This window comes from Wickerhamomyces anomalus (genome assembly GCF_001661255.1).
Source record: "Wickerhamomyces anomalus NRRL Y-366-8 unplaced genomic scaffold WICANscaffold_1, whole genome shotgun sequence".
Classification (NCBI taxonomy): Eukaryota; Fungi; Ascomycota; class Saccharomycetes; order Phaffomycetales; family Wickerhamomycetaceae; genus Hansenula; species Hansenula anomala.
Genome location: NW_017567110.1, coordinates 2653957 through 2680218, shown reverse-complemented (window position 1 = coordinate 2680218; position 26262 = coordinate 2653957). Strand labels below are relative to the sequence as shown.

Below are 26262 nucleotides of genomic sequence, written 5' to 3'. Positions count from 1 at the left end.
GCTATTCATTGCCATTGAATTTTTTTTTGCTTTTTAATTCTAATTCTTCAATTATGAGGTTGCAAGAGATTTTGACTACCTTGTTTATTCAACTATTTATACCATTTGACGATTTTATGGCCAGAACTACTGTATGTTTATATTTAACAATTTAATAATAATATTTATAACAGCTAGGTTAACGTAGTGTCATTTTACATGAAATATGATCTCACTTGTCATATATTTATTGCAGGTACATATAATCCAGATATGTTCAAGCAAAGTTAGCATAGGCTTTTTTGATGAATGATTCTTGAGAAAGTTTTTCTTTCCAAGCTTTCAAGTTTGGTAAGGTTTCCAAATCAACACCATGATGATCAGCGATAGCAGCATGTGGATAAGCAATAATATCAGCAATTGTTAATTTATCACCAATAAAATAACCGGTACCATTTTTAGCTAAAAATTCTTCCAATTTGTTGTAATAGTTTTTTACAGATCCTTGTAATGCTTCAACAGCACCAACAACATCTTTATGGAACATTGAAAAGACGAAAATCTTATCTTGTGTAGCTGAAACACCGGTGGCATGGTAGTATAAGAATTGTTTCAATTTCCAATATAAATCAGAAGTTTCTGGGTAAGAAAGTTTTTGTTCTTTATCATATTTAGAAACCAAATATTCCAAAATATTTGCAGATTCAGCCAAATTTAAATCACCGTCTTTGATAGCTGGAGTGACTTCACATGGGTTGACAGATTTAAACTGTTCTTGGTGTTGTTCACCTTTTGTGATATCAACTTTGTGGATTTTATATTCAAGGTTCAAAGCTTCTAAAGCTGAAAGAACTTTGAAATTGTTTGGAGTTGGGAATGTGAAAACTTCGATGGCCATTGTGATTGATTAGTTGAATATGTATGGATGTATAATGTTTATATTCCCATCATGACACTCTTTTACAAAGGGAGAACATCCAGGGTATTTATATGTCACCTTCTCAACATTTTGGAATTTCTTCGAGAATCTGCTCAGATCCAAATCTCAAAAGATTTGATTTAGGCTAAATGAAAATCTTTCTGGTTAAAAGAATTTTCTCTTTCAGGCTAAATGAATTTTAATAGGGGCTTTGAAGTTCATTCTGCCGCGCACCGTGGACCAAAAAGCATCCAAACCTGAATATTCTGATCATTTCACCTTGAATTTTCACCTTGAAACAACCGATCAGTCCAATGAAAATCACCCAGAAGAGGTTTTATTTGGCTGATAAGTAATATTTGCTGTTTAAGATCATAATTTACAATGAATTTTGGAGTTCAAAAGTGCAGCTGTCAATGTAAGCTATTCCCTTGACATTAATTTGGTTCATTACGGCTAATATGCAGCATCCTGGCCAATTAAAACTTCATTTGTCAGATTAATTGAATACTCCATCATATTGTCTATCCCAACTAGAGTTAGAACAGTGAGTTCTGATGACAAACAGGGAGCTCAACAAAAGATTGTGCTGAACATAAATAGCGACTCCGGCTTAACTTTGAAGCAGTCCTATTAACTTTGAACATATCTAGTTGTAAGTTCATATTGATTCCTTTTGGTCGAGTACCTTGTCTCTTATCATGATGATGCGTCAATCCTAATTATACCAGATGGAAACATCTCAACTTTAATATTGAAGGCCAATTTTGATATTATAGCTGTTGAAGGTCACATACAGACTGACCATGATATGTAAGTTATGATCTATCATTTTCCATAGATAAGCTGCTTCACCATTCAATTAATCAGATTGATCACTTTGTAAGAACAAATTATAGACCTCCTTCATGTCTGGGGAGCTTTTCAGGCTGGGAGACTAGCAGTTGCAAACACGACTAGGTTAAGGCCGACCTCTTCTATCTTCTATCGATTACATGATTTATCCTCTCAGTAGATACCACAGACACCTCATAAGATTCGAATAATGTTGAAAAGAAGCCTTCAAAGGATAAATTTGTAATACACTTTGACACATTCTATTACTAAGCAACCACTATAAACTTACATAATTTCATCGTGGCTTCATCGATTTTTCTCGAACTTTGGACAAAATCACAGAAGAGAACAGATCCAAAATTTAAATTAAAGATCATTTAAACCATCAATACCTTATTCCATACTTCTTTACACTAATTTAATCTTTTAAAAACACAAAAATGGTCGTTCATAACCCTAACAACTGGCATTACGTTGAAAAAAACTGTATTGATTGGACCCGTCAATACTTTAAAGAAAAATTAGTTGATCTTGAAGCTGAATCTGATGACAAGTCTCAACATGCTAAGATCACAGGTGTTACTTCTGTTGAAGGTGATTCAATTGTTGCCCAAAAAAGAGGTAAAGTTATCAGTTTGTTTGATTTGAAACTAGCTCTTGCTTACTCTGGTAATGTTGGTGAAACATCAGTTAAAGGTTCTATCACCATTCCAGAAGTTGCTTATGATTCAGATGAAGATGATTATCAATTCGAAGTCTCTGTGTTTTCAGAAACAAGTGAGAACACTAAAATCAAAGAAGTCGTGAAGAAGAAATTGATCCCACAATTGAGAAAAGCTTTTGCTCAATATGGTAAAGATTTATTATCTACTCATGCTTCTGATATTCAATTACCAGCCGACCAAGTCAAATCAGAATTGACCAAGGCAAATCAACTCAAGAGTAGCTCATCTTCAACTTCAGTTGATAAAAAACAAACCGAAACATCAAACTCAACAACATCATCATCACAACCTACACCTACCCAATCTTCATCTAGTGTTCCAAAATACAATACCTCAACAGTACACTTAGAGCCTGTCTTCAATACTACAGCAGAACAATTATATGTTACATTTTTAGAGAAAAATAGAGTTGGTGCATGGACTAGAGCGAACCCAGGTTTCAATGGTGATTTCCTAAAAGTTGGTGATGAATTTACTTTGTTTGGTGGTAATGTTTCAGGAAAAGTTACCAAATTGGTCCCAAATGAAACAATCGAGCAACAGTGGAGACTAAACAGCTGGAAGGAAGGTCATTATGCCAATTTAACTATTGGTTTGCATCAAGGTGATTCTGAAACTAAATTAGATGTCTTGTTTAAAGGTATCCCTATTGGTGAAGAAGACCAAGTTAGAGGTAACTTTGAAAATTATTATGTTAGGGCCATCAAGATCACATTTGGATTTGGTGCAGTTCTCTAGTAAAAAGAAAATACATTCTCTGCTATTATTTTAAGTGTAGTTTATATTTCCGATGGCTGTGTCAGGTGACTGATTTTATACCGAGGTGCTGTTTAATCAAAATTCACATGTGAAAAAATAATTGCTTCAAAGACGAATGGCTGTAAACAAAGAAAAAAGTATTGAACGGGTTTGGCGTTGATTCAAGTGCTATTTCCAAAGGCCAAAAGAATCTAGAGGAACGCAACACCAATCCACAAAAAACAGTCAAGCTCGGTCACCAATCCGCTGAAACATTTGTCTACAATCAGCTTATCCTTATCACTCAATTCCTTAGATCCCCAGAGTCTTGATGAATCATCTCATATAACAAACAGAGAAGTCTCAACTGAAAAATACCAGTACCGTACTAGCCATCCAATCTTTTACACGATGAATCAGTCAGATATCAAACCCCCAACATCAGCACCTTCAACTCCTCCACTGTTCAGCATATCATCCCCAGATTTCAAAAACTTCAAATCTTGGGTGAAAACTTCACCATTCACTAATGATTTTGATCTTTCAAAGGATAAATTACAACTATCCGACATGGATTTTGAAGTTGCTTATGCTATGTTCACTGCTAAGACACCTCCTGCAACAGCTTCAGGCTCACAAACCCCAATCACAAACTATCAAAGTGAATTGTCAAATCAACTTCATGAACTTCATAATCAACGAGAATTTGGCTATAAAATCACAAGTCCTGGATTATCACATCTGTTACAAGCTGCATCTCCAAATTTTCCACCCACAGAGCTCGAAGGACTACCTTTGTTCTCAAACTATGATGAATTATTGTCTGTTAATGAAAGTCATGCAATTGAACAATTTCTGGATAGTATAATGGATGAACAAAATGTTTCAAAAAGTTCCAAGCAGGAACAATCAGAAAGTCTAAGGCCGGATCCAATGATTTCTGAAGAGCAACAATATTTCAAGCAAGAAGATGAGGTTTCATCAGAGGGAACTTCAAAAGCATTCATAGAATCGCCTGAAACGGCAACTGATATATCTATAACATTCAACAATACGAATATCAACCTTCCAAAAGACCCTAACATCTTCCCAAAAGAGCTGAACATATCTACAGACTCACCTATACCAACGAGATCGTCATCAAATACATCTTTTTCAGGGTCTGAAACTAGCAGGCCAACAAAGAAAAGAAAATTACTTACTGATGATGAAAAAAAATTCAATCATACCTCAAGTGAACAAAGAAGAAGAGGTATTATAAAAGATGCTTTTGATGATTTAGTCAAGCTATTACCCTTGTCTAATAAAAAACAACCAAAGTCACTAGTATTAGAAACAGCAGCACATGAAATTGAACGACTACTCAAAATAAATAACGAATTAAAACAACTTTTAGATAAGCACTAATAATATAAGGTGTAACATGATTGAAGCACCAAACCTACGGTATATCTGATTTTAAAACACAAATAATGAACATTGTCCTAATTTATGACATCCTATGTATATACGTAGTAGTAATTGAAATCAAATTACTTTTAAAGATATTAAAAATTGGTAATATTAGACCTCTGAAAAAGCCTAATTTAAACGAATGGAAAGATAAAATAAAAATAAGCAACTTCTTTTTAATGTAACTGATCCTAAATCTATAAGTTTAACTCACTCAAAATCTGTCCAGCTAATGCCTTGTACATCCATGTGTTACCCAACACCTTTTTAAAATGAACACCTGATAAACCAACCAATGGAACTTTAACAATATGAATTTCAAATTTCAAAGGAGTACGAGCTTTGGAAGCTTGTGAAGATGCATGTTGTTGTTGATGTTGTGACTTCTCTGTAATTGTAGCATTTGTGTCAGCGTTATCATTCAAAATAGCCTGACCAGATTGACCTCCACTTGTTGATGGTGTACGAGCCTTGTTTTGTTCAATTCTACTTGAGACCAACATATCACTACCACCTTCACCTGCATTTAATGAGTCTAATGAAGCAGATGAATCATAATCAGTATGGGAAGAGCTTGCCCCTTGGTTACTAGTGCCAGCACTTGGTGAAGCGGCCATTTGACTTGAATCATATCTGGTAGCAGCAACTGGAGTAGGTGGAATTGGAGGAGCAGATCCTCCATTTTTACGTCTATAACTGCCCAAAATACTACCACCAATAGAGAATTTTCTTCTATGACCACCCTTAGATGACGGAGTAGATAGCTGATCAAAAGTATCTTCACCTAATGAATTATTACCATCATTTGTAGCTTTACGCTCCAGACTATGAACCCTTGTTGTTTCTTGATTTTGATTTGCAGCTGAATCTCCACTTGATGATTTCGAGGATTTCAAACTTTGATCTTCTTGAGCAAAATCATCTGGTTTTGTAATTTGAACATCTGGGACTTGGGATGGTTGCTCAATTGAAGGTGTATGAACACAAATAAAACCACCACGAACTTCAGTAAATTTAACACCTAATTTGGTCAATACAGAAATAACGTTTGCACGAATAATTGGTAGGGGTTTCGTAGAAGTGGTTTGAACTGAGAAGAACCCTTTGAGGAACAATGATCTTGGATATTCAATTGATGGCATGGACCCTTCTGGTGCTCTAGCAGCTTCGGCTAATATTTGAGTTTCACTCAATTCAGTATTTGCCAATTCACCCAATCTAGCACCGCCTTGTTGATTACTCGAGGTGTTTGAAGTGACCAATGAAGGTTTATCTGTTGGTGAATAGTCATCCAAAGTAACGTCATCAAAGAATGCATCATCATTCAAATCAGTAGGCAATGGTGGTAAAGCATTTGAGTTTTCACTTCCTTCATTTGGTACAAAACCTGAAGGGTGACGGCGAGCAGCATGTCCGACAGATTTAGCTCTAGCAGATGGATGAAATTTCTTAGTAGCAGTAGCAGGAAGTTTGGAGGCATTAGCACCTGGAGCAACCTTAGCATCACCAGAAGACAAAGCCTCAGCAGGACCTGCATAAGCAGAAACAGTTCTATTATGGCTTTTATTAACCTTGTTAGTTGGAGCACTCAAGCTATTATCAGTAACTGTTGGTTTTTCTGGTGTATCAAATGGTGATTTCTTTGTTAATTTCAAACTACCAACACGACGAACTAAAGCATCTTGTTGAGGTGACATCAAATGTTTTGGATCATACTTCACGCCATTATCTGTCGTTTCCATTGGCACAGCACCATTATTGCCGTTGTGATTGAATCCAGTTGAATGATACAATGGGTCTTCCACACTTGAAACAGCTGGTGTTGGTTCATGAGAAGGAGGTGGTCTTCTTTGAGAATGTGCCCTTCTTTGACTGAATTTTCTCAATATTGAGTTGAAACCCTTACTGTGCTCATCTGTGACTGCAGCACTCTTTGGATGCTTTTGCTGTTGAGTCAATAAGAAATCATCATTACCTGTGGCATGTGATGTTGATGGAAGTTGTTGTTGTCTATCAGGAAATCCTGGAGGTGATGTAGCTCTTGGTGATGTATGTGCAGCTTCAGGGAATGAAATAACAGGTGGTTGAGATGGCGTTTCAATTTTGACTTTTGGTTTTTCTTGAGTTGGAGCTCCGGCAGCTGTATCAGGTGTGATTTCCTTTGGTTGTTCTTTTACAGCTTGTGGAACATCCACAATTGATTGTTTAGCCTTCTTACGTTTCAACATCTCTTCAACCAAGTAATAAATAGAGACTAATGGATGAAAACCAGTTGTTGGATCAATCTGGCCACCATGAACATTTTCTTCTGCTCTTTGATTTCTATACCAATTTTCAGATGCATCTTGATATAACTTGGAAGAAACAACCTGAGTAATATCATTGCGAATCTGGTCTTCATTTTGACCAAACTCCAAATTAGCCATTTCTGTTATTGTGGCTTGATCTAATGGTAAGGTCAAAGGGATTCTGTGTGGAACAAATGAGGTTGGAGGGCCTTCATAACCTCTGGTCATCCAAGGATGTGACATAACTTCTGCGAGACCAGCTCTCTTATTAGGATTGACCACCAACATTCTTGAAAGTAATGAGACAACCTCATTAGAAAGAAAATCAGGATAATCAACTTTACCCTTCTTGATTTTTTCATGTAGAACAGAAACATCTTGATCATCAAAAGGAACTTTACCACATACCAGAACATACAAAACAACACCAAAAGACCAAACATCAACTTCAGGTCCAATATAAGGATGTGCAGATAATAGCTCAGGGGCAGCAAAGTATAAAGAACCACAATATGTTTTCAACAATGCATCATTGGAATAAAAATTTGACAACCCAAAATCGATGATCTTGATATCACCAGTATTAGAAATCATAATATTTTCAATCTTTAAATCTCTGTGAACAACGTTGTTTCTGTGCAAGTAATCCAACGCGGATGCAATACCTCTAACAAACTTTCTAGCATGACGTTCTTTCAAAGAACCATGACTCACAATATAATCTAACATTTGACCACCAGACACATATTCAAACAACATATAATAATGATTTGACATTGTTATGACTTCAAATAACCGACAAATGAAAGGATGATATAGTATTTTACCCAAAGAAGCTTCTCTTATTGTTCTTTTATCTCTTGCAATTTCTTTTTCGTACTCCTTTTGTCTCTTTTCTAATTCTTTCTGATCGACTGGCGGAGGATCATTTGCATGATTTCTAGCATACAGTCTAGCAGCTCTAGGAATAATTTTAATTGCACAAATTTCATTTGTTCTTCTGTGTCTTGCCAATTTAACTTTTCCCATAGAACCTGCACCGATAGTTTTCATGAAATCCCATTCGCCAATTGAACGACGATGAAATTGAGTTTGCTGCGGTTTCTTAGAATGATGGGTTGAAGAGGTTCTATGTGGTTGATCATTGGATCTTGAAGATGGTTTGGTTTGCTGCTGCTGTTGCTGTTGCAATTGTTGTTGATCAACGCTAACAGGAGGCAATAATCTTGTTGGTGTAGTGTTCCCTGAAGCTTGTCTATCAGTAGCTCTAGTGTCTAGTGGTGGAAGTTGAGTATGATTATTTGGACTTGGTTGGTATTGGGCTGATGAGTTTTTGCTATTTAACGGTGAAGCAGCAAATGGAACCTTTGTATTATCATTGTTCAAAGAAGTAGGTCCAGAAGGCGTTGAATAACCAGAAGGTCTATGAGTTGAGCTTGACCTCTGAGGAGTGGTACCTGCTTGCAGGATTTGATGTCCACTAGTATTTCTTAACATTCTTGGAGTAGCAGGAACAGCAGTTGGTGGTTTCTTAATACCTGATGAAGTTGGTGTGCCTGCAGTACTGGGCCTTACCTTCGGTAACAGATTTGACTTTTGATAGTTTGGATTTATATGATAATCTGGATCCTGATCTGACATATGTGGGCAATGGTTGATTCAATGATGATAATGTAGGTGTGTCTATTTTGAAATTCTTTCTAGTTGACGCCCTGGGAGATGGTTTCTGTGTTTGTGTAACGTTGGCAAGCCTTGTTCAAAAATAGTAGATGAAGATGAAGATGACAGGACGCGATGCGATGACTTTCACAGAATCTGAGCCTTTATGGAGTTCTAAATATCTTTATTTGTGGTCCTTGTGAAAAATTGGTGTCCAAACCTCCCTTTGTTGTTGATAAGTAACCGATGTGTCTTTATTGCTAAACCAAGGGCAGTAGCTTTTGACCCTTTTCTAGATTGATCAGTGACACGATGTTGTAAAAAAAAAACGTTGTCAAAGTCAACGAAATGCTATTCTATTGGTGGGGCCTTAGATGCTACCAATTGATATCACAGCCAGGTCTTTTGGAAAGTAGCGTTAACAAAAGTGTTTAGTTCTGATGAATGTAGACCTTTCACCGTTGATAGGTGTTAAAGCATTTCGTTTTTTTTTGATGATTCAAGGGCGAAATTCGCGAACCAGTGCTAGGCGGGGCGTGCCTGGGCTCCAGGCGAAGTTTACCCTACGCACTAGCCTACACAATTCCAATCGTCTGCCTAAAACAAATGAACAGCCAGCCTTGAGTCCACCAGATGAAATTCAGACGTAATTTTGACAGCATCAAATTCCATCAACAGAAGAGATCTCGATTTATCTACTGATGTGAGATAGCTAGGGGAAAACATTGAGTCTACATAGGTAAGTTACAGGTATTAACTTTGACAAAAGCTTTATATTGAATCAAACATTGGAGTATCAGTCGTCAAAGCTTGATGTATTTTGATTCTTAACATGATTTTTCTACAAGCACGTCATACGTACAAATGACACCTACTGCAACAAATGATGTGTATCAGAACAAATACCATTACTGATACACAATACCCTTAGACGGTCAGTCATTATTGGAGCATAATTCCAGTCCAACTCAAGTAAAATCGATTACATGAGTTGTACTAACTGTACTTCTACCGGGAGTTTACCCTATGTATTTCGCGAATGCCTGTTGCACAATTTGTATTTTGTTCCAGGACGCGTTCGCGACGTGGTGAAGTTTTCTTGATCAATTTGTTTTTTTGGATTTTGATCGTGTCGAGACTTTCAGTAATTAGAAAAGCCTGAACATAACAACATCGTGTTTACCACATCAATCAGATTTGAAAAAGATTGGGATAAACATCATCCTTAAACCAATATTCAGGCACTGTATTCCCAATAGTTGGTAGAAGAAAATTATTCAATAATGTCAAGATCCAAAACAGGGACTCCTGTCAGCGAGCATCATCCAGCTAATAAGCTCACATACATTGAAGAAGATATCAAATTGCAACTTCAAAAAACTCCTTTTCAACTAATTATCGAGGCGGAAAACTACCAACAACAGTTGAATGATTTGAGAAACGATTGGAAGTATGCGGTTGTTTTACAATGGTTGTATCTATTTCGTGGTGCAATCAGATTGAGTGGTGAACCATTCTCTGTTGATATCTTGGAGGAAGAATTGGTTGGTCTCACTGAGCCTGCTTTATTGAACAAAATCACGACAAACTTGGTTTCCGTCTTGCTTGGTGCTAAAGTAACCGTGGAAGATTTCAGTTTCAAAGCAAGATACGTCCTTGGTGATACTACAACTGTTTTAGGAACTGAAGATGATCCAGTGGATTTTGATTCATTGTCACTAGTTGATAAATTTGATGTGTTGTACCAATTAGTTTTTCAATTACAATATACCGACAATTTTAGAAAGCAAGTTGAGAAATATGAAAAGGAAAATGAATTAAGAATGGAACCAATCTTTGATGATGGTGAAGGAAGTTACTTCTTGTTGAGTGACAATAGAATTTATTCGAGAAAAATTAACAAATTTCCAAAGTTAGCCATACCGAGAAAGTTCAAGTATGCTAAAAAAATTGATCCAGAAGTTGAATTTGCTGATATTGAACCAAATTTTGAGTGGGAATGTGTTGCAAATGGTATTTATCAAATTCACGACTTCTTGGTTTCAATTGCAAAAGATAAAAAAATGAAACCATTGTTCAATAACATCAAGCAACATATCAATATAATTGCAGAAGATGATCTAAATAGAAGAAAGAAGGTTATCAAAAGAAAAAGAGAACAACAATTGCATGAAATGGTTAACAACAGAAAACGTTCTTCAAGATTACAAGAGAGAGAGGAGCAAATGCGTATTGAAAAGGAAAAGCAAGAAGCCGAGGAAGAGCTCAGAAGACAAGAACAGGCTCGTATCAAAGCGGCAAGAAAGTTAAAATCTAAAGAAAACCTAATTAAAAGAGAATTTGAAGAAAGATTACGCCACTCAAGTTCCAGTAGAAGAACAACAGTCTTTGATTCTGGCTACACACCAGGTGTTCCACCTAAAGAGTTAGAGTTGGGTGATGATAATTGGTTATTCGAATGTTATTGTGGTGTTAGAGAGTTGAACTATGACGATGGTGGTAAATTGATTTCATGTGAAAGATGCTTAAGATGGCAACACTTGAAATGTCAAGATCGTGTTGTTCAACAGGAATTAATCAGAAACTCAAATGAAGTTTTCATTTGTAATTGGTGTAAACAAGATTTAGAATTAGAAGTGGAGAAGAAATTGGAAGACGAAAAAATACAAAGAGAGAAGGAGCTAGAGGAAAAACAAAGACAAAGAGAGTTATCGAAGCAAAGAGAATTAGAAGAAAAGGCTAGATTAGAGGAAGAGGAAAGAATAAGAAAAGAAGAATTAGAGAAAGAAAGGGAGAGAAGAACTTTGGAAAGGGAAAGAATGAGGGAGACCAGTATTAACCTCACACCTGGTCCTATTGAATCTCCTCAACCGATTCAGCCAGTTCAGTCTGCACAACCTGCACAACAACCAGTGGACCACCAATACCCACAACAACTACCATCTATGGGCTCGTTCCATGTCTACAACCAACAGACTCCAGTTTTCAATAACTCATTTCAATCGAATGGGCACCCTACAAATGGGGGAATACAACAACCAAACTTACAGCCTCAACCAAATCAATTTAGTGCCCCACTACAAGGACAACAAACTGCTTTCGAGCAACAATCACCTGCCCCAATTCCTCAGCTACAAGCAAGACCATCAATTCCAATTCCTCAACCTGTTTCACCAGCTAAGCAATCACCTATCGGTCAACAACAACAAAATGGTAATGGTTCTCCTTCAAAACAAAATGAGTCGCCATCTCGCTCTTTCTCTATTCAAAACATTCTGGGTTGATCTTATAATTTATTTACTTTTAATCAATTTAATCAATAAAAGAAGTATCTGCGTGTACTCATTTTTCTTTGGTAGATTTTCAAGGCGTGAATTTCCGATTCTTATAAATCTGTCATTTCAACAGGTCAAAACAATCTTGAAACGATTTTTGAAACGTAAACAAGTACCATAAATCTTTCTGAAGGAGCACTGAATCATATCCAACCATAATCTGTTTCATTCATGATTGGGTATCGTTGAATTGGTCCTCCAGGTGGCTACACTCAATAATCTGTGGGCCTACAGCTGCTACTCTACTCTTGAAACTCTTTTGATTTTCATGATCTGTGATAAAATGTGACATCTCACCTAAAACCAATATAAAACTTTCCTAAAGCTATCAAAGTATGAAGGTTTCACATACTAAACATCATGTTAAAAACTACATCAAGTTAGAATCAAAACAATTTTATTGAAAGCAAAGTTCAAAAAAGTTTTTTTAAATGTGCTTTTCCCTTGATGATACTTGTCAGTTTTTCTTATATCAACATCCATTTGTTTGATTCTAGTAAACAAAGAGCATTTGAAAATCTCTTCAAATATTTATACAAGTACATCTGATTCAGCCTTTCCTAGCTCTTCAACCATGAACCAATTAGAAGATGAGATTATTGAAGCATTAACGAAATTTGTTCAAGAAGATGGGAGTTTTGCCTTATTACTAAGTTTCCCCAATGGTTTAGTTAAGTTCCACTCCTCAGATGACTTTAAATCTTATATTGATCTATTCACTCAGGATCAGACAGATCCAGCAAACTCTCAATCACCTGCTTCATTAAACAATAACGTTGATACTCCTAAACAAGAAACACAAGAAAAAGGACTAATTCCACTGGTTAGGGCTTTAGAATCACCAACTTTTGAGCTACACTTATCTTCCAAGAGAGAAGTCATGAACCATCTAAGAGCATGTTTTCGTGAAATGCAGCAATTGGCTTGTAAGACAATAGCAAAGGCCTGGATCAAAGCCATTGAGCCTAAGAAACAAACCAACTTTCCATATAATAGAGGAAATGATTCAAGACCACCATGGTGGCCTTCTCATATTCGTCATTGTGAGCCTGATCATTTGGTTAAGAGTGAAAGAATTGATTTATTGGTTGGTATTGCACGTCATGAAGATACTGATGTTAGAAAATTAAGAGATGCTACAAATAGGGTTCCAAGTTTGGATAAGCATAGGTTGAAAGTTTTAGATGAGGTTTATTTATTAGTTAAGACAGAAAAGGAGGAAGGGGAAGGAACTTTACTTGTTAGTGATTTTGAGAATGCGACAAGACTCTCAACAAAGAAAAGAAAACCAGTGAGAGCTGTCCCATTTAGAAGAAGATACGTAAAGAAAGTTGAGCTTGAAGATGATGATTATGACCAAGCTGATGAAACTAATGATCAAGTTGAGGAACAAGAAAAGCAAGAAAGTCAAATCGCAGAAGATACCACACTTACAGAAGATGAAGTTCCAGTAGAGGAGGAAGTTCAAAAAGAGAATGATATAGCTGGTGTGTCTTCAGTGACTGATCCACCACCTAGCAGAATCTTTGATGCTCCACCAAGTGCGTTTGAGAATCCAGGAGCGTCAAGCTCGCTTCCAGATGAAGCATCAACTACACCTCCACCTCCAAAGAGATATACATTCAGAGATTTTGTCAAGACTACACCAATAGGAACAACAACTACAGAAGATGGTCGTGTTTTTCCAAATGCTTTCAATTTACAAATGTTTTCAGCAAGTAGAGTTGATCCTGAAGTCTTGGAACAATCTTCAAGATATCCTGCTTATGCGCAATCTCCTCAGCAAGATGAAGATGAATTCGAACAAGATGACCATATAGTAAGTGAAGTTTTGAAAATCAGGGATTATAACATCAAACATGGTTCTAACTCCAAAAGTGGTGCTAAAAGAAGAAGATACGGAGAGAGAGTACATACGACATCATTGGGTCCGCCATTATTCTCCATGAGAACTAATGAGCACATTTATTCTGGTGAAAAGATACCTGTTTTCAAGGATGATGGTAATGATAATAATAATTGAAATGTGATGGATTACTTGGATATGTGTGTTTGTTTGGATTTTGCTTTTTTTTTGGCTTTATATGTTTGACTTATTGGATAAGTTTTGTTTTGTATACCCTCTCAGTTTTTGCTTCTTAATAGATTTTTATTCATAATCTACCATGTAAGACTTGACACTTGAAAAATTAAATGGTTTCTCCTTTTTCAAGCTGAAATAACCACGTTCACCTTCTTTATTCACTGTGAAACTTGTTATCCAATTCAATCTATGAAATTTCCTATACCCCAAGCTAGAAATTTGTAGCTCTTCCACAAATTTGTATAATTCAGTTTTAGATTCAATAATCACTTGACCATCCATTTCTAAATAAAATCTCGCAATAGTTGCACTTTTCCATGAACCAACATTTTCTTTTTTAAATTGTGGTATAATAACATTTGGATCATCAGTTGTAGTCAATTTTAAAACAGTTCCATCAGGATGGAATCTTAGATATCTAAAATAAGTCACCAGCTTAACAGGAGCATAGAAACTATAATCCGCAGCACCTTCAGAAATATATGAAACCTTCGATATATAAGTCCCGTGATATTTCAAAAAAGGACGATCATTTAGCATTGAAGGCCAGTTGAAATCCCAATTTTTTACCATTTCTTCTTGATCTTTTGTAATGTTATTTAGTTGAATTGAACTTGATGAGTAAACTTGATGTGGATAAACTAATTTTGATATAGTTCTAAATGCTACTGTACCAAAACATAATTTGCCTAATCTATGACATGTTGATGCTAATTTGAAATTTGAATGAGGATCAATTCTTATCAATATTGTGATGATTTCCAGCAATATATCATCAGTTAATATATTTAACAAATAACAGGGCTCTATTAATTCTTCCTCTTCTCTATCTCCTTTATTATCATCATCAGCAACCTCATCATTGGTATTCTCAGATAATTTCAACGCAGCTAAACTATCTAACAACGGAGCTGGAGTTTCAGCTATTCTGTCATTCAATTCCTTTTGATATTCATCATGTAGTTTCTTTCTATAAAGTTTTTCCACATCTTTATGAATCTTTAAAGCACTTGAATAATATCGTATTGCGTCACCCAGACTCCCTAATGATTCTTTTGCAACTCCTTTTTCATAAACCTCTAAAGCGCGCTGTTCAGTTGATATTTCCATTGTGTTTATTGGTTCTATATAAGTGGATAATTCATGAATGATATGATTCAACTGGCTTTCAGTAGTTTAATGGTTTGAAAGTGTAAAAGATTGTATAGTAATCGAGTTTTTGATTATTAAGATGAAATCTGACAATTCTATACGTGTCAGTAATGAGCTATACTTTTTTGCTCGCTCATTTCATTCATAGGTCAATCAATTATACACCCAGTAGTACTTTCAACCCAATTAAAAACTTTGAACTATATTACTGCCCACCATACATGATGTTCATTAGAGGCTATAAAAGCATCTCTAAATTAGGGTCTTTAAGCTCCACTAAACAATTGCTTACAAGTAAGAACGGTGCACTAAAACCATTCAGCAATTTCAAAGCTATTGGGACAAGCTACAGGTTATCATCTTCTTCAGCTAGCTCAATTTCTTCAAATCCCTTCAACAATAATGAGAAAAGGTACATTTCTCAATCACATCTAAAATCAGAGCAAGACGGAACACCTCCAAAACTTCATTATGACTTTTATCTCAAGAGTAATGGGAAACCAACTCTTGGAGGTTTAACTGACTTCATCCATAAACGAATGGAAAAAATATTCTATGGTGATACATCAAGTGCAATTTTCAGCCATGAAAATCTTGAGGCCAAAATCTTCATGTGTTTACCTTCCCCTTGCAATCATGAATGGAAGAACTTTCCATATTACAATTCAACTAATCAACTGCTGTCAATTGAGGAAGGTGTAAAATTCAAATGGATAGAAGAACTTGACTTGCATGGTTTTGATGATAGCGAGATAGATGATGGTATTGTGAAAGAATACAATGAATTATCAAAAAAACTTGCTGATGCTACTTCAGCTGATGAAATTTATAATTTTTTACGTCTTTCCCGGCGTGATATAAATTGTTCAGGGATAGCTCAACCAGAAACAGAACGTGATATTCAATATATTTACCTGAGCTATGTGCTTAGTCCAGTTCTTGAAGCAATAAATATTGTTTATGGTTCAAACATCTGTGTATCGCTGGAAAGATATTTAGCACCGGGAAGGAAAGTGCCTGATATCATCATCGAAGACCAAAAAAGCCGAATATTTTGCATTACAGAAATTGTAAAAGCTCTTCCAAAAGCTCAAATAATCAAAAGTATGAAAAGTGAAGATATTTTGAATATTCAAGGAGTTAAAAAAACCATTCATTCCATGGTTGCCAGTAACTCCAATTTAGGATTTTTAACTTCATTTGGAACAACTTTCATTTTTGAGATTGACTGGGACAAAAGTCGCTCTGATAGTAAGGATACTTGCAAAGTGTCTCTCAAGATGAAAGTTCTAGATCATAATGATCCATATCATACCGTGAAGGCAACGATGATTTACTTTTTGTCAAAACTTTTAATCCACACAACTAAAGAAGAAAAACACAAGATGGTAAAGAAAAATTTAGAATCAAGATCAAAGTTTATTGTAAAATGCAAAACAACTCAACAAAAGCAGTGCCAATTGCTAAGAGAACGTTTTTTGATTCAGTATCAAAATGATCATAAAGATTTAGACAATTCAATGATTGATGTCAGGCTTGATTCCCAAGTAGAGAAAAGCATCCAGCAAGAGCTCACAAATATGAATAAGAATGTGAAATACATAAAGTTGAAAAAGAGAAATTTCTCAACAAATGGTCGATTTGATAATGGTAATGATGGTGATGATGAAGTTTTATTAAAATGGTATGAGCCAATCACCTTTACATTAAATGATGATCCAATTGTCAATCAAGAGATTTTGGAGGATTTGTATCTTTTCGAAGTCAAACAGATGGAAAAGCTGGAAGCAAAAGAGAAAAGAATCAATGTGGATCTGTCTCAGCTCAGGCTATGGAATACAGGGTTTATTCGAATCAGAGATGAGAATTCAAACTTGGTTGGAATTGGTAATTACATAGCCATGGAAATCAAGAAACCCAAAGGAAATAAGGAATTTACCAAAAGCTTACCCATCTTGACCAAGTCGGATATTTTGCGTGAAGCAATGAATAGACTGAAGTCTCTTCATCAATATGGTATTGGTCTTGGTGACTTTGCTGGGTATCACGAAAGCGTTATTGTTAATGATGGTGAAGTCTCAATTTTAGCCACACGTAATTTTGGAGATGGTGTTCCAGATTCGATCAAAAAATCGGACACAGAGGATCTGAGTGAGATAATTGCCAGTGGGAAAATAATTGAGCTGTGATGTATGGCCTTCATTTTTGTAAGAGGATTGTTTAAGTTTTTTGACTATTAATATATTGTAGTAGTTTGTCGTGTGTATTGATCCAATTGGTATCCTTTTCTTTTTGAACAATGAAATCGAAAAAAGTGACACTTTCAGAAAAAGGCGGGTCCTTCATGAGGTGTGACAGCGATAATGAAATCATCTGTGATTTTGCTACAGTATAGTATTTTCTTGTTTTTGTTGTTGTTGAACGTTAGCAACTCGTGATCCAATTCCGCTTGCTACCTGATCTGATGGTTGCAAAATTGCAAAGTCATCGATATGATAATGAACATGGTCTACAGCTTGATCAAGTTAATAAAAGCTATTAGCCATTAAAATATTATCTAGATCCCTATATAGTTTATAAAGCAAATAAAAAGCAGCCTCCGTCCAAAAAAAAAATCCATAAAAAACGCCTTGTAAAATTAAATAAGTAAAGCACACCATCCGTTATAATTAAAAAAAAATCCCATTAAAATCATTTAGAATATTATAGTCATTAAAAAATACCACATCTTTCTTCTTTTCCCTTCTGTACCTCATTTCAACTACGAGGTAACCATCTTTCATTACACCAACCTTTAACAGTAAATTGGGTATCATTATTCAGCACTCCACAAGGTCTTAACACCTTCATCTTGGAGATTTCTTCATCCTCTAATTTAATCCAAGGTTTAACATTACCTTTTTTTCTAATCAAAGAAACAAATTCTTCTTGGTCATCATTATTTTCATCAACAGATTCACCAGCATAAACGTATTCAGGGTTTGAAGATAGATTTAAATCTTCCCTTGGTGGTAAAACAACACATTGCCATAATCTTTGACGAACCATCATTGCAAAATCACGATTTGGATCTAATGAATTACTTATTGGTGATGATGATTGTTGTCTTTGTAAATAATCTTCTTCATCCAAGTGTGTAACTTCTGGTAATATACCCTTTTTACGTGAATTTGATTCATATGAATATAGTCTTAGGAATTGTGAATTGATTCTTGGTTCACGGTTTCTTAAAATAGATATAGATGGGGTTGAAGTTGATGATGATGATGTTGGTAATGATGAATTTTTTGAAGTAACTTTAAAAGTTTGTAATTCAGTATCTCTATGCTTCTGGATGATGTTTTTTGGTAATTTATCATCAGTTAAGCGAGGTTGAATGTCAAATAGTATATCATTGTTATGTCTTGTTGAATTTGCAAATGATTTGATTGAAGATGACAAATTTGAAACAAAGCTTGCCTTTTTAGTAATGTGTTTTTGTTGTTGAACAGGTTCAATTGGAGATAAAGGTTGGAAAGTATAATTGTTATCATAGTCATCATTGAAACTAGTGTCATTTTGACAAAAGAAGTTTTCATCTATGTCATCCCAAGTGTTGAATGAATCTAAAGGATGAGAATCACAAGACTCGTAACTTGAACTTGTTGATATTAGGGAAGGTACTGAATTTGATGAAACATTTGATTTGATAGAGCCATTTGAGAACTTCTTTTGATCAATTATGGATTGTAATGAAGGTGTTGTTGGGTATCCAGGCTGACTTAGATTACTATTGCTTTGTTTGGCGTTGTTGTTCTTGTTGTCACCATCGTTATCTAGCCTTAGCCTTGAAGGCTTTGGAATGGGTATGGCGCTTGATGGCCATACGTGAGGAGACATGAGTGTAGTTGCCATGATGTTTGTAGCATTAACCAGTTCAACAGTACGGTGCCACTGATACTAGCTCAAGATGTGGTGAAGTGGATAGTTTTATAGATATCTCTTGATGGTGATGACTCTCTGGAAAGGGAAAGCACCGAATTAGTCAAGGGCTCTGTCGGTGCACTCCCAGGCTTATGTACATTTCCAACAGAGACGGAATTTATTTCCTCCCAACGGCTCCTCTGCGTTGGAGAACTGAGCCAGAACTGAGCCAGACTCAGCAACTACACACCCTAGCAATTGGACATACAAGGCCCTTGCTATACGCTATTAATACCATACCACATACACTACCTATCTTATATTCAAATCCTCTGTTCAAAGGGTTAAATTCCATACAAGTTATGGATTAATTCACTAGTTTCACAATTTCAAATGCCTAAAGCGGGAGTTCAGGCGCTTAAGCTCAAACGACTCCAAAAAGAAATTTGGAACATTCAATATGTGTGGTGTCTGGGTGTGCCTCACTTCCCTTCGTGCCCTTACTGGGATTTTCTCTTCTAGAAGGAGGACTTGCCCAAACTCTAGGCAGAGCAACGTCAGGCTGCCCTTGAAACCTCTAGGCCAGAACCTGCCTACACTGGGGGAGCCATAGCCGGATGTTCTACCCGTCCAGTAAATTATTTTGGTGAGTTTCAAATTCCTTTCACTTCATAGGCTGAACCACACTACTGTTGCAACATAGCTTTAGATGTTCAGATGTTCGACAATTTTACTAATGAACACGTAGGACATAGAACATAGAATATTCTGCTTAACTTTGCCTTCCCTTTCACTGGTGCCATATGGACTTTAAGTCGGCTGAAGAAAGCTTGAACCAGAGCCCAAAAGCTAGGTAAAGTACCTTGTCGTTTGCCGTAACGTGGCACCAAAAAAAAAATCTTTGTAAAATGACGCTTCTAGTTCATATGGGAATCTGACATACTTTTACCTAACCAAGCTCTCTTTTGCTTCATCAACAATAGCACCAATGAAACGGTAGCAAATTTCTATCACGGTAACGTTCTCGTCAACCTTGTAACTTCCTATACTGGTAAATTCCGTGGAACGACGGTCTCACTAAAAAAAATCTGGCAGATTTGAAAAACTGGGCTCAATATACTTCACACGATTCTTCAACTTTAACCATAATTTATCGATACATCTATTAATAGCCAATGAGATGATGAGTTCACTCTTCAATTTACCTCTACCTCAATCCTGAAACCATACCTAAAGCCTATCAAGAATATTCATGGTTCATGAAGATAGGTCTTTATGGCCAGCTTTAGCGATCAGAAATTCTCCGCGAATATACATGAAAAATAAAACGTCTCGACTTTGAGACGCGTCATAGATATTCAAATACAGAAAATAGCACTGGGGTTCGAAGGTATTGTAAGATTGGTCAAAGTATAATGGTTTCGTATCTTCTTGATGGTTAATGGTTAAAGTGTTCATCAAGAAATTAGACCTTGGAAAGGCAATTGTCTCTTTATTCAGTGAGGCGGACTTCAGCGTGAAGTTGATTATGAGTGCGCCTATCACTCAAGAAACAAAACGTGTTCGCGAAATATAAACTACGACCTCAAAACTCGATGTATTAACGTTATCGTCTCTCATTTAATTGAAACCCTTCAAGAATTCAAGCTTCCTGAACATTAACCAATCCCATATGACTTTTGATGTTGAAATTGAATGGATTCATAACAGTGAACTCAAAGAAATATAACAAAGTCAAGAAAACACAATCCATCCACAAAATTTGAACAATAGTTAACTTATCATGAGCCCAAGTTAGTCCAAATATTAAAATCCCAATTGGAATTCTAAGTGAGATTCTTCCAAATCTTGGAACGTAATGGTCTGAATGGTCATCTCTATCTTGATCCAATGAGGCTAAACAAGTTAATGAAACTAATGCAACCAAAATACCAGTATGGAAAAAGAACAAGACACCCAATTCTTCCTCTCCCTCGATATAATCATTCTTTATCTTGGATAAATCGACACCAGCGTCACCAACAATTAATAAACTCGCAATCAAGGGGAAGTGTAAATAGATATATAAGATAGCGGTGAAAGCACTTCTTCTTAGAGCATGGGTAGCTTTTAAGCAACCATCCTTGTGTAGATAAATCCCTAAGAAGATGAATGCATCAATCAACAATGCGAACCCTTTAGCTAATTTACCGTTCCACCCAAATTTTAATGGACTATCAGCAACTAAGCTGTATAAAAATTCACCAATTGCAATAATAACAAAACCTTGAAATCTTTCATCTTCATGCTCAATGTTTAAAGCTGTTGAATACTCCAATCCTAGTTTCTTCTTGGTCCATGGATGAACACTCAAACAAAATATAGTCTGTTCTAAAATAAACATCAAAGCTGCAAAGATACATCTCCCCCAATTTGTCTTGATCAACAAGATGAAAAACCAACAAGAGCTTGTAATGACCAATGACGTCCCATATAGCCTCATCTGTGTTCTATGTTCATGAATATATAAAGAATAAAACCATAACAATCCACTTAGTGTAACTCTTGCCAAAAAATAAGTAACAACACAAGTCAAAATTGCAGTATTATCTTCCAAATCATCAACAAATTCACAATTGTTATCATATGTAATCAGCAATGCCAATATCCAAAGAACATAACCACGCTGGATAATATCATCATTGAAGTAATAATTCATAAAATCTTTTAAATCACTCCATATAGTCCATGGTGGTATGAAAACCAACAAAAATTTCAAGAATGAAACACCATCAGCACCACTAACAGCATTAGAAGCCAAGTTTGCAGCAATCCCAACATAAACTAAATCTAAAAACAATTCCAATTTACCAGATGTTCTCTCATGTCTAGTTCGATATAAAGTTCCCTTATGGAAATAATTCAATGCATAAGGTCTTGTAAACCATGGTGAATGAGGTGGTGGTTCAATATAACTTATATTAATCTCTCCATATTTTTTGAAAAAAGCTTCTAATTCAGGATCAACTTCTTCAGATAATGGAGCTTGTTGAGCTCTTGACTCTTGTGTTTCTTCATCATAAGTTGTTCTCTCTTCCCTTGTTGAATATCCTGTTGACGTTGCTTGATCATCTGTGTTTGTACTGTTTCTTGGACTCATGTTTGAATCTGAGAATCTTCGTTCTGTGATTTCAGAAGAAGGTTTGGTATTCTTTGGTGGCATTATGGCCTAGTTATATTAAAATAATTATTGTCATTGTGTTTGAAATGTTGTTTTTATTCTTTCCAGTGATGCTGATATTGCTGCAGGGAATGAAATTTGAGTTTGCCAAAGCTTGTTCGGTCGGATTTAACAATACGTGAGTAACTGATTACTCAAATTAGTTACACATTACATAAATCACTAAAAGACCCTACAATTGATTTATCCTAATATCCCAATCTATTAAATTATATCCTATTCTATAAAAACCTCTATACCTCTTGACTCTTTGATGCTCTAATGTTGTGAAACTCAAATGAATTCATGACTAGAAATTCGTAAATGAACAACAACATCAAGAATAAACAATCCAACCACATGATAGATTTGATTGTTAAAAGTTGATCAGCCCAAGTTATACCCAACATTATCAATCCAGTAGGTATTCTACCACTTATCCTTATAATTCTATTAACTTTATGATGACCAGGTTCATCTAAATCCTTATCCAATAATGACAACAAAGTCAATGAACCAAGTGCTGCTAAAATTCCAGCATGGAAATATATCAAAACACCTCTTTTACTTGGATCTAGATAATCAGTAGTTATTTCAGAAGCTAATGTAATACCCGCATTACCTGAAAGGAGCATACTAGCAATCAAAACAATATGAGTGTAAATATAAAGTGCACCTGTTGTAGCATTTCTTCTTAAAGCATGAACAGCAGTGATACATCCGTCTTTATTTGAATACAATCCTAAAAACACAAAAGCATCAAACAATAATGAAAATCCCTTATGTAATTTAGGGTTCCAGCCCGTGCTTAGGGGATTTTTCATCACTGTGGTCGTCAAGAATTGCCCAATTGCAATAATGTAAAAACCTTGATATCTTGCGTCTTCATGTTCTATATTCAATGCAGAAGTGTATTCCAATCCTAATTTTTTGATAAACCAAGGATTCACATTTAACAAAAACTGACTATGTTCTAAAATGTACATCAGTCCAGCAAAGATACATTTCCCTTTTGTATCGTTGATCAAAAATATAAAGAACCAACATGAACTAGTGATTGCTAATGATAAACAATATAATCTCATTTGTATTCTATGTTGTTTGATATAAAATGAATAGAATAACAACATTATGGCTAATGTGAATCTTGACAAGAAATAAGCAACAACTGCCGTCCTTAAAGCTTTTGTACTTGTATCTGCAAATTCACAGTTATTATCATAAACTATCAATAACAACTCAGTCCAACACACGTAAATTTTCTGTATCAAATCATCATTATAATAGTAATTCATAAAATCTTTCAAATCAGACCAAATCGTAATAGCAGGCATGTATAACAAGACAAATTTCAAAAAACTAGCTCCTGTTGGTTCTTTCAATGCAGTTGATGCTAAAGTTGATGCAATACCAACATAAACCAAATCTAAAAACAATTCTAATTTACCAGCACTCCTTTGTAAACCTCTAGTTCTAAACAGCTTACCCTTATGGAAATAATTCAACGCATAAGGTTTACTAAACCATGGTGATTGGACAGGAGGATCAATAAATTCAACATCAACATCACCATATTTCTTATAAAATGCACGTAAAGAAGGGTCTAATTTATCTTTATCCACAAGACTAACAGGTTTTTTCTGTGTAAGTGAGCTTTGAATGGATGAATTTTCTTGCAGACTAGTTGCAAATTGTTCCTCTGATTGCATTATTTGGCTATTATAGCCCAAAAATCAAGCTATTCTACTCTGCAACTCGGGAATCTCAAATCATTTTATACGCTACTTCATTGAGATCTCAGTTTTTTTTTTCATCTCTTATTCTTGCTTGCACACAGGATCTAAAGCAAGGTACCGTATCACAGTATCTGAGATCAGAATGTATTAGCCTGGTTAAAGCGCACTGATTCTTATGTCAACGGTTTTTGGGACCAAAATAACAAAAAGAAAAAGTTATGTCACCATGGATTTTTTTTTTTGTGCATTGTTAGCAAATCACGAAAAGTTGAAGATGGAAACAAAAATAGTAAACAAGGCTGCCAGCAAAAGTAACCTTTGCACACAGTAATGAATAGATCTGATTTACCAGGTATTGTTGACACGGAGAATCCATGAGGACCCATCAACAAGGCGATTTACTAGGTAGTTGTGGTGTTGATAAATTCTTCAGCTTATATGTGTTTCTCGAGCTGAGGCGCAACAATAAGATCTAGAAAAAACACAGAGATAATTGGGATTCTAGGTCCTCAGATCCCACAGCAATACATGATGAACCACATGTACGCTTCATACGAGAATGATACTCTATACCAGATAAGCATATAAAAGCAAAACTGTTCATATATTTCAACTATTAGCCATACTTTGCACTTTAATTATCCAGTAAAAAAAAGAACCGTAAGAAATGGGAATAAAAATATAACAAAACGTTAACCGGGAGACCAGCTCAATGAGCAGTGAAACCACCTGAAGCATACAAAGTTTGACCAGTCAACCATTTACCTTCAGTAGCCAAAAATCTAATGATTGGGACAATATCTTCAACTTTAGTTAATCTGTTTTCTAAAGCTTGAGTCTTGAAGAAGGCAACACTTTCATCGGTTTCTTGACCATACAAGAATGGAGTATCCATAGGACCTGGAGCAACTGCATTGACACTAATGTTCTTGTCATGTAATTCTTTAGATGCAGCTTTAACAAAGTATTCAACTGGAGCTTTAGCACCTTGGTATAAACCATAGAATGGAGTATAAGCAGCTAATAAACTGGTAACTAAAAAGATGATTCTACCTTTTTCATTAACATATTGGTAAGCATATTTCAAGAAGAAAAATGAAGCCTTGGAGTTGATATCAAACATTTGATCATAGTCGGCTTCTGAAATTTCACCAATTGGTTTTTTCAAAACTTTACCAGCATTGTTGATTGCAATATCAGCACCACCAAATTTTGATTTAGTTTCTTCAAACAATTTTTTGGCATCTTTTTCAACAGCCAAGTTACCTTGAACCAAGATTGAATCAACACCATATTTTTCCTTGACTTCCTTAACTAAGGATTCACCATTGGATTTTTCAGAATCTGAATGATAATGGATAACCAAGTTTGCACCAAATTTAGCTAATTCACGGACAGTTTCAGCACCCAAGTTCTTGGTACCACCAGTGACGATGGCAGTTTGACCTTTTAATGAGATATCTAATGGAGCCATTGTAATTGTATTGATGTGTATTTTCTTATTGTTAATTGTATGATCAATTGAATTGATTGTAATGAACAATAGAATGGGTTTCCAGGATTTGAACAATTGGTTCTTGTTAGCTGTATTTATACATTTTCTCCAAGCTGTTAACCCTGGTTATATCGATTGCCATTTTGACGAAATTTAGCCTCAGTGTGTGTCAAATTTCATTTCGACAAGTGTGTTCAGCTACCGTTTTATGTTAATCCCCAGCCGGTCCCATAGTTAAGCTCTTGACAAAAACGTCAAGGGAGTTTGCGTTAAGGCCGTGAGCGCTCTGATTGGCTGAGAGCTAGCCCTGCCAAACAAGCCGTGTCAGCAGCCAGCCAAAGAAATGTAGCTTTTGACGGGAGATCTAACAATTACTGTAAGAGTAGATTCCTGATCAATACTAATAATTGAACGCTATAGCAAATGTAGCAAATCAAGTAAATGTATAATAATTGAATAATTGAATAAGTATATAGTATAAAATAGAATAAAAGTAAAAGTAATAATAAAGTATTGTTTTTGTAGCATGATTTAATAAAGTAACCCGGAGTAGATAATTGAAATAGATGGTACAAACCACAAACATCTGTTCCTTCTTGAAAGTTTTGCACTAATCTCATTTGAAATGATTCAACTGGATGGATTTGATTCTACTTGATCTAAAATTTCTTGAGATTTTGATTGAATAAATTGATTAGTTGGAGGTCAATGACAAATAGCAGCAACAATGGAATTTGATTCTTGTACATCTAGTATAGTTTC

General features: G+C 35.5%; 12 protein-coding genes across 12 annotated transcripts; 5 read left to right on the top strand and 7 right to left on the bottom strand.

The window, feature by feature from the left end:
* Positions 1-256: 256 nt before the first annotated feature.
* On the bottom strand, positions 257-877 carry WICANDRAFT_76905 (glutathione S-transferase family protein; the record flags this gene model as incomplete). Its single annotated transcript, XM_019184465.1, has 1 exon — positions 257-877. The coding sequence occupies one exon, from the start codon at positions 875-877 to the stop codon at positions 257-259; it is 621 nt and encodes a 206-aa protein (XP_019041944.1).
* A 1298-nt stretch (positions 878-2175) lies between these two features.
* On the top strand, positions 2176-3198 carry AHA1 (Aha1p; the record flags this gene model as incomplete). Its single annotated transcript, XM_019185424.1, has 1 exon — positions 2176-3198. The coding sequence occupies one exon, from the start codon at positions 2176-2178 to the stop codon at positions 3196-3198; it is 1023 nt and encodes a 340-aa protein (XP_019041943.1).
* A 411-nt stretch (positions 3199-3609) lies between these two features.
* Positions 3610-4605, top strand: INO2 (Ino2p; the record flags this gene model as incomplete). The annotated part of the gene is made up of 1 exon (XM_019184464.1): positions 3610-4605. One exon carries the CDS (start codon positions 3610-3612, stop codon positions 4603-4605), a length of 996 nt encoding a protein of 331 aa, XP_019041942.1.
* Positions 4606-4847: 242 nt separating this feature from the next.
* WICANDRAFT_25325 (KIN1/KIN2 family serine/threonine-protein kinase) lies at positions 4848-8579 on the bottom strand (the record flags this gene model as incomplete). The annotated part of the gene is made up of 4 exons (XM_019181129.1): positions 4848-5038; positions 5096-5428; positions 5468-8033; positions 8304-8579. 4 exons carry the CDS (start codon positions 8577-8579, stop codon positions 4848-4850), a joined length of 3366 nt encoding a protein of 1121 aa, XP_019041941.1.
* A 1301-nt stretch (positions 8580-9880) lies between these two features.
* Positions 9881-12040, top strand: IOC2 (Ioc2p; the record flags this gene model as incomplete). The annotated part of the gene is made up of 2 exons (XM_019185423.1): positions 9881-11792; positions 12006-12040. The coding sequence occupies 2 exons, from the start codon at positions 9881-9883 to the stop codon at positions 12038-12040; spliced, it is 1947 nt and encodes a 648-aa protein (XP_019041940.1).
* A 466-nt stretch (positions 12041-12506) lies between these two features.
* On the top strand, positions 12507-13819 carry WICANDRAFT_76900 (uncharacterized protein; the record flags this gene model as incomplete). The annotated part of the gene is made up of 2 exons (XM_019184463.1): positions 12507-13751; positions 13811-13819. The coding sequence occupies 2 exons, from the start codon at positions 12507-12509 to the stop codon at positions 13817-13819; spliced, it is 1254 nt and encodes a 417-aa protein (XP_019041939.1).
* Positions 13820-14081: 262 nt separating this feature from the next.
* HRT3 (SCF ubiquitin ligase complex subunit HRT3) lies at positions 14082-15125 on the bottom strand (the record flags this gene model as incomplete). The annotated part of the gene is made up of 1 exon (XM_019181128.1): positions 14082-15125. The coding sequence occupies one exon, from the start codon at positions 15123-15125 to the stop codon at positions 14082-14084; it is 1044 nt and encodes a 347-aa protein (XP_019041938.1).
* Positions 15126-17074: 1949 nt separating this feature from the next.
* Positions 17075-17619, top strand: WICANDRAFT_88501 (uncharacterized protein). The gene is given in 3 exon segments (XM_019186158.1): positions 17075-17391; positions 17409-17460; positions 17477-17619. 1 exon segment carries the CDS (start codon positions 17153-17155, stop codon positions 17354-17356), a length of 204 nt encoding a protein of 67 aa, XP_019041937.1. The 5' UTR covers positions 17075-17152; the 3' UTR covers positions 17357-17391; positions 17409-17460; positions 17477-17619.
* A 305-nt stretch (positions 17620-17924) lies between these two features.
* On the bottom strand, positions 17925-19061 carry GIS3 (Gis3p; the record flags this gene model as incomplete). Its single annotated transcript, XM_019184462.1, has 1 exon — positions 17925-19061. The coding sequence occupies one exon, from the start codon at positions 19059-19061 to the stop codon at positions 17925-17927; it is 1137 nt and encodes a 378-aa protein (XP_019041936.1).
* Positions 19062-20712: 1651 nt separating this feature from the next.
* On the bottom strand, positions 20713-22209 carry WICANDRAFT_26387 (uncharacterized protein; the record flags this gene model as incomplete). The annotated part of the gene is made up of 1 exon (XM_019181256.1): positions 20713-22209. One exon carries the CDS (start codon positions 22207-22209, stop codon positions 20713-20715), a length of 1497 nt encoding a protein of 498 aa, XP_019041935.1.
* A 314-nt stretch (positions 22210-22523) lies between these two features.
* Positions 22524-23978, bottom strand: WICANDRAFT_76895 (uncharacterized protein; the record flags this gene model as incomplete). The annotated part of the gene is made up of 1 exon (XM_019184461.1): positions 22524-23978. The coding sequence occupies one exon, from the start codon at positions 23976-23978 to the stop codon at positions 22524-22526; it is 1455 nt and encodes a 484-aa protein (XP_019041934.1).
* A 438-nt stretch (positions 23979-24416) lies between these two features.
* Positions 24417-25845, bottom strand: WICANDRAFT_88497 (uncharacterized protein). Its single transcript, XM_019186157.1, has one exon. It carries the CDS (start codon positions 25477-25479, stop codon positions 24715-24717), a length of 765 nt encoding a protein of 254 aa, XP_019041933.1. The 5' UTR covers positions 25480-25845; the 3' UTR covers positions 24417-24714.
* Positions 25846-26262: the final 417 nt, after the last annotated feature.

Bases quoted from the DNA above. Each gene is read 5' to 3' on its own strand.
- WICANDRAFT_88501 (XM_019186158.1), top strand. From the start codon at position 17,153: ATGAATAGACTGAAGTCTCTTCATCAATATGGTATTGGTCTTGGTGAC.
- WICANDRAFT_88497 (XM_019186157.1), bottom strand. From the start codon at position 25,479: ATGGCTCCATTAGATATCTCATTAAAAGGTCAAACTGCCATCGTCACT.